The sequence below is a fragment of the Gadus chalcogrammus genome, chromosome 18, assembly GCF_026213295.1.
Source record: "Gadus chalcogrammus isolate NIFS_2021 chromosome 18, NIFS_Gcha_1.0, whole genome shotgun sequence".
NCBI lineage: Eukaryota > Metazoa > Chordata > Actinopteri > Gadiformes > Gadidae > Gadus > Gadus chalcogrammus.
Genome location: NC_079429.1, coordinates 21,240,882 through 21,246,249, shown reverse-complemented (window position 1 = coordinate 21,246,249; position 5,368 = coordinate 21,240,882). Strand labels below are relative to the sequence as shown.

The 5,368-nt window shown below is 46.9% G+C and overlaps 1 protein-coding gene across 1 annotated transcript; it reads left to right on the top strand.

Annotated features, from left to right (window-relative positions):
• Nucleotides 1–1,680: 1,680 nt before the first annotated feature.
• LOC130371684 (wings apart-like protein homolog) lies at nt 1,681–5,362 on the top strand. The gene is made up of 2 exons (XM_056577541.1): nt 1,681–1,980; nt 2,848–5,362. Exon 2 carries the CDS (start codon nt 2,873–2,875, stop codon nt 3,413–3,415), a length of 543 nt encoding a protein of 180 aa, XP_056433516.1. The 5' UTR covers nt 1,681–1,980; nt 2,848–2,872; the 3' UTR covers nt 3,416–5,362.
• The last annotated feature ends 6 nt before the right edge of the window (nt 5,363–5,368 follow it).

The following is a 5,368-nucleotide window of genomic DNA, read 5'->3' as shown; positions in this document are numbered from 1 at the left end:
GGTTAATCCAGAACATAACAGTCTCTCAAAACACAAATATTGTAAAACCTGGGAGGAATCAACAGTCCCCTCCTTCGTGGGTGGAGTCCCGTCACCCAAGAGGACCAGTCTCTCCGTGCAGGAGCTCCAGGGCTGGGAGATCCCCGAATGAGGGGAGAAGGGGGCTATTTAGCCCTGCTTCTCCACCTGTTCCTCAGGTGCTCTGAATCTGCTTAATTGGCCTGGGCCGGGTTGCCACTCCTCCACCCTTTGCTGAAGCCTCGGGTGGCCTTTCGGAGGGGCAGCGTTCCGGCGCGCAGCATGGATGCTTCTGCTGCCGGCGTGGCTCGTTTCGCGGGTCGTCTCCCGCGGCCTCTTCTCGGGCGACGTCGTCTCCGGCTGCGTCGTCTCCGGCTGCGTCATGGTCTTGCTTGGTCTGGCATGGTCTGGCTTGAGGTTGGCGTTCCAACCCAAAATGGCCCGTATCTCGGTCGAGTTGCCTGCATTCTGCACCATATGTGGCAACCCGGCACGGTGAGCGAACCTCCTCCTCCCAAACAGGACACCATTTCGTGGGGAAAAGCCAAATAAGGCATGTTTAATCCAGAACATAACAGTCTCTCAAAACACAAATATTGTAAAACCTGGGAGGAATCAACGGTCCCCTCCTTCGTGGGTGGAATCCCGTCACCCAAGAGGACCGGTCTCTCCGTGCAGGAGCTACAGGGCTGGGAGAGACCCAAATGAGTGGAGCGGCGGGCTAAGCCCTGCACCTGTTCCTCAGGTGCTCTGAATCTCCTTAATTGGCCTGGGCCGGGTTGCCACAACACACACACACACGCACGCACAACCACAATTAAATATGCTCACAACATCTAAATACTGTGACAGTTCTGTTTGATGATAAAACGGTAGGCTGCTGCTAACTTTAACTCATCTTAAATTTCTGATAACATGATGTTTTTACAAGCATGCTCAATAGTCTGAAACTTAGTTTAACTTTCGGCAAGCATAAAGTCCGAATTTTACTGGTATGCAATCCAAAAGCAATATCTACACACAGGGCGCAGAGTGCTAAACTTTGCGTCCTCTACATTATTTCATATAATTCTTTGTTGACAGTTGACAATACATTACAATAATGCCCCTATCGTGCCCCACCACTAAAGTGTGTATTGATGATGGTTGGATCATACATGCATGGGACTTGTTTCATACATTCATGGGTTGGATTATACTTTATGGGTTGGATCATTATCATACGGGTTGGATCATACATGATGGGCTGGACGGATGCTTTCTTTAGCGGAGAGATGACAAGTGCCGTTATGACGCATTCACGTCAGCCCAAAAAATGGACAATGCCATTTCTATCGAAACTGAAACAGGCTCCTAACCAATGGCTTTTTTTATAAACGACCCGACAAAGTAACAATACATACATAATTTCCATACTAATCTTTATTGATGATTATTAACAATTAGTGGAACAATGTGGGGCTTACTATGACACATAACTTACTATCTTTGCTAGAGCTACAATCCAAAACAATAAGTATCATCAAAAACAGAGATCATTTATTTCAAATCCTACTGATAATTTGTACTTGTAAGAAGGGACAAATTGGTAGGCTTTGGTTAAGTTATTAAAATAACCGTACCTAAATGTACAGAGCCCGTCACTATGTGATTGTGATTTTCAAATTACCTAACGTGATTGAGTCGAACGCACCATGGACCACTACAAGGAGGGGAGACCAATGAATGCTGTCGTCTGAACACAAGAGACAGTCTAAAAAGACAAGCGAGTCTAATCTTGATTAAAACACACACATCACTGTCTGGGGGGACCGGGAGAGATTGTCACATTGATCCCAGTAAACAGAGTCAACGTTAGTCGCGGTGCCGTTTTGGGACAGTCCGCCTTGTTGATATCCAGAGGAGCTGAAGGCCCGGGCTGTGGACAGCCTGCTCTTAGCCCCACGGTCTTTAGGAGCCCATGTAAGTCATCCTCTCTACTACCAGTAAATGTACTGGATCAGCTTTATGAACTGTACTGTATCTACTATATATATTATATATATCTCTATTCAGACCGTGACGGTCGGTCTGTTGTTGTTGTGAGCTGCTAACGCTTAGCTCCTGGCTAACTGTTCCCCGGTCACCATTCAGTTCGTTTACCGCTAAACGTTGAAAAAAATTAAAGTCATCGCTTTGACTGAGGTTTAATTGCAATTCTTTGAGTTTAATGTCTTGTTTGGAAGGAGGTGCAAGCGAATTTCTTAGAGTTGTGCTCTGCTTTGTTGTGCCCTAGCGGGCTAATTTAACGGGGTCGGTGTGGCCTTGTTATGCTAGGCTAACGAGACGCTATGCTATGCTAACGTTATGATATGCTAACGGGGCAAGTGGACGAGACGCTATGCTAGGCCAACATGGTTCATAGACGAGACGTTAGGCTAGCCTAAAATTGTAAATGGACGAGACGTAGTGGATGAGATGTTATGCTAGGCTAAGAGGGAAAGTGGATGAGATGTTATGCTAGGCTAACGGGGAGAGTGGATAAGATGTTATGCTAGTCTAAGAGGGCAAGAGGATGAGATGTTATGCTAGGCTAAGAGGGCAAGTGGATGAGACGTTATGCTAGGCTAAGAGGGCGAGTGGTTAAGACGTTTTGGTCGATCTCCACTCTATCCAACATCATGCATGCGGGGGATTTGCTTAAACTAGTAAAATACGGTGATTTCATACAGATTTTGGTTTTATTCTTCGCTAGTGTGTTGGGGGAAATAATCAATACGGACAAGAGAGTTAGTGAATCCATTACCTTGAATTTCTACTTAATTCTTGTTGTATTTATTTGTATTTCAGAAAATATGATTCATAGGCAACAACAATGACGTCCAGATTTGGTAAAACCTACAGTCGGAAGGGAGGGGAGGGCACGTCCAAGTTTGATGAGGTACTGTCCAACAAGAGAGCCACCCTCAGCACCAAATGGGGCGAGACCACCTACAAAGCCAAAGTGAGCTCCAAGCGCGTCGCCCCTGCCAGCAGTGCTGCAAAAATTGACGCTCTGCGGGAAGGCCACAAGCGCCCCCGCATGACAGATGACAAATCAGAGGATCCATATGGCTTTGACAGCGACGACGAGTCCAAACCGGTGTCATCCCGGTCAGGGAGCAAGCCGTCCCCGGCCAAGCCCGCCTCCGCTGAGCCTCCCCAGGCCGAGAGGCCCGGCTTCTCGCTGGATACCTCCAGCAGGTCCTCCACCGCCCTCCAGGGCTGGTCCATGTCCTCTACGCTCAGTAGGGGGACCTCAGCTGCATTGAGCAGTGACCGGAGCCAGCCCAGGGTCTTGGAGAACACTGCAGTCTTCTTCAATACCACCACCACTGCCTCCAATACAGGTAAAATGATGGACACAGGGAGAGCATAGTGGCTAAGGGGTTTATCTCTAAGGTACTGGGTTTAATCCAAGTGTTTCCCCTTGGATGGAGCAACAGGCCCATTGTTGTCGTTCACATTTGGTAAATCTCTCTCTCTGACGTCACTCAGGTAGAAATCTTGTTCTGGGACGAGGCTTTTATCAAGTTATGTTTAGTCGAGTTATGTCATAACATTGTAATCAACTTCCAGGGTAGGGATATGATTGGTATTGGGAGTGTTTTGAGGCCAATCTAATCCCAATTGTCAAAACCAGCTACCTTTTACAACATATTCACACCACATATTGCAATTTAGCTCAAAATAAGGTGATGAAATAAGCGGATTGTGAAAATAGGGTTGGGTTTGTATTGATTATTTAATTGTTTTGAGGCAAATCCATAACACGCAATAGCTGCTTTCACACTAGGGTGTAATTTCTGCCATTCTCCCGCTATTCTCCTGATAGGCCGTATGCCTGAACATCATATCCTGACATTGGTATCCTGAAATTCTCATGAGAAAAAGACTACCCCTGAGGTAGTTTTCTCTCTGTAGGAAATGTAAAATATCTTATAAAGTAGAAAGTTGGTATTTCTCACACCCCTAGTGTGCATGTTGGCGACTGTTCTGCATGCCATTGAGTGGCCTCCTAAATGACAACAGCCTTTTGCTCGCTGAATGGTTAAAAAATATTCAGCATCGGTGCAGATTTACAGCCACTACTAGCCAGTCGCACATTGAGCTTTCTCCAAATGCGCCGTTTCAGTGTCTGTTGCTTTAATGCAAATGAGGAGGAGAGAGGCGGGTCAAGGAGGAAGATGGGGGAGTGGTCCTGAGCAGCTTTCAGCCATGGTACCAAGCGCTCTGTTTACAGTGGTTTATGGCGACGGCGAGGCGCACACAGCCTTTAGGCGTGTTCTGTTAATATTCTAGAACACACTAGAGTCCTGGAGCTCTATATCTAAATAATAGTATATTATACATGGATATCTATATCATATAATATATATTATCACGGCCAAAAGCTGTGTGAGCCTCCAGACGATATTATGAATCGAAAACGACCGCGTAGGGTTCTCCGACGTCTCTGGTTCTTCCACGTCCACATCAATCTGAAGTAGACTGAACCACAAACATGGAGGAGAAAGGGATTGTTGACCGAGGTTGTCTCCCGCCAGAGCTTCGCTGCCGAGGGAGCGGTAAGTGCTTAGGCACCGACGCCTCCTGCAGCGCCGAGGCGGTGGTCCCTCGGCAGCGGGAAGCGGGGCTCAAGCGGGAGACATTTGAGGCCAACAATCCCTTTCTCCTCCATGTCGTGGTTCATGTACTTCAGAGAGTCAAGGCCAAGGTTCCTTTAGTTTCCCCCAATTCATTCTCAACCATGGCTTAGATAACCCCCACTACGAGTCTCGTTGTGGAAACACCAGAGACCAGAGTCCGACGTGTTATGCACCATAATACCAACGCCGTGTACAACACTTGCGTTACAGTCCTGGAGCTCTGTATCTAAATAATATCATATAATACATAGATATCTATCATATGATACATATTAGCACGGCCAATAGGGCTGTAACGATACGCGTATCGAAACTGAAATCGCGACACTCAAAGCCACAAACCTGTCTCGCGGTGTGAGAAGGCAGAAGCGCGATACGCCCTTTCTAACTCTCCGGTCAAATTGTCCGATTGAAATTTGCTAATATTTTGTCCAAATAATAGTCTGCTGACACCACCCCCTCTATCGATGCCGTAAGTATGCGAAGAGATGCCCTCTCTGTGATGACAGCTCTCGTGGCTACGGAGGATTGCATTTCTCCACAGCCGTCGAAGTCCTTATATGCGATCTGAACGACATTTATCCAGAGTGGGCCAAGCGCGAAAAAAATTGCCTGTGTGATCCCTGTCTGTATTTTTTTTGTGTGATTTGACCGGCAGTGTGTCTGCTTATAGGTCGGAATGA

Excerpts from the sequence above, each read along its gene's own strand:
- LOC130371684 (XM_056577541.1), top strand. The coding sequence starts at position 2,873 with ATGACGTCCAGATTTGGTAAAACCTACAGTCGGAAGGGAGGGGAGGGC.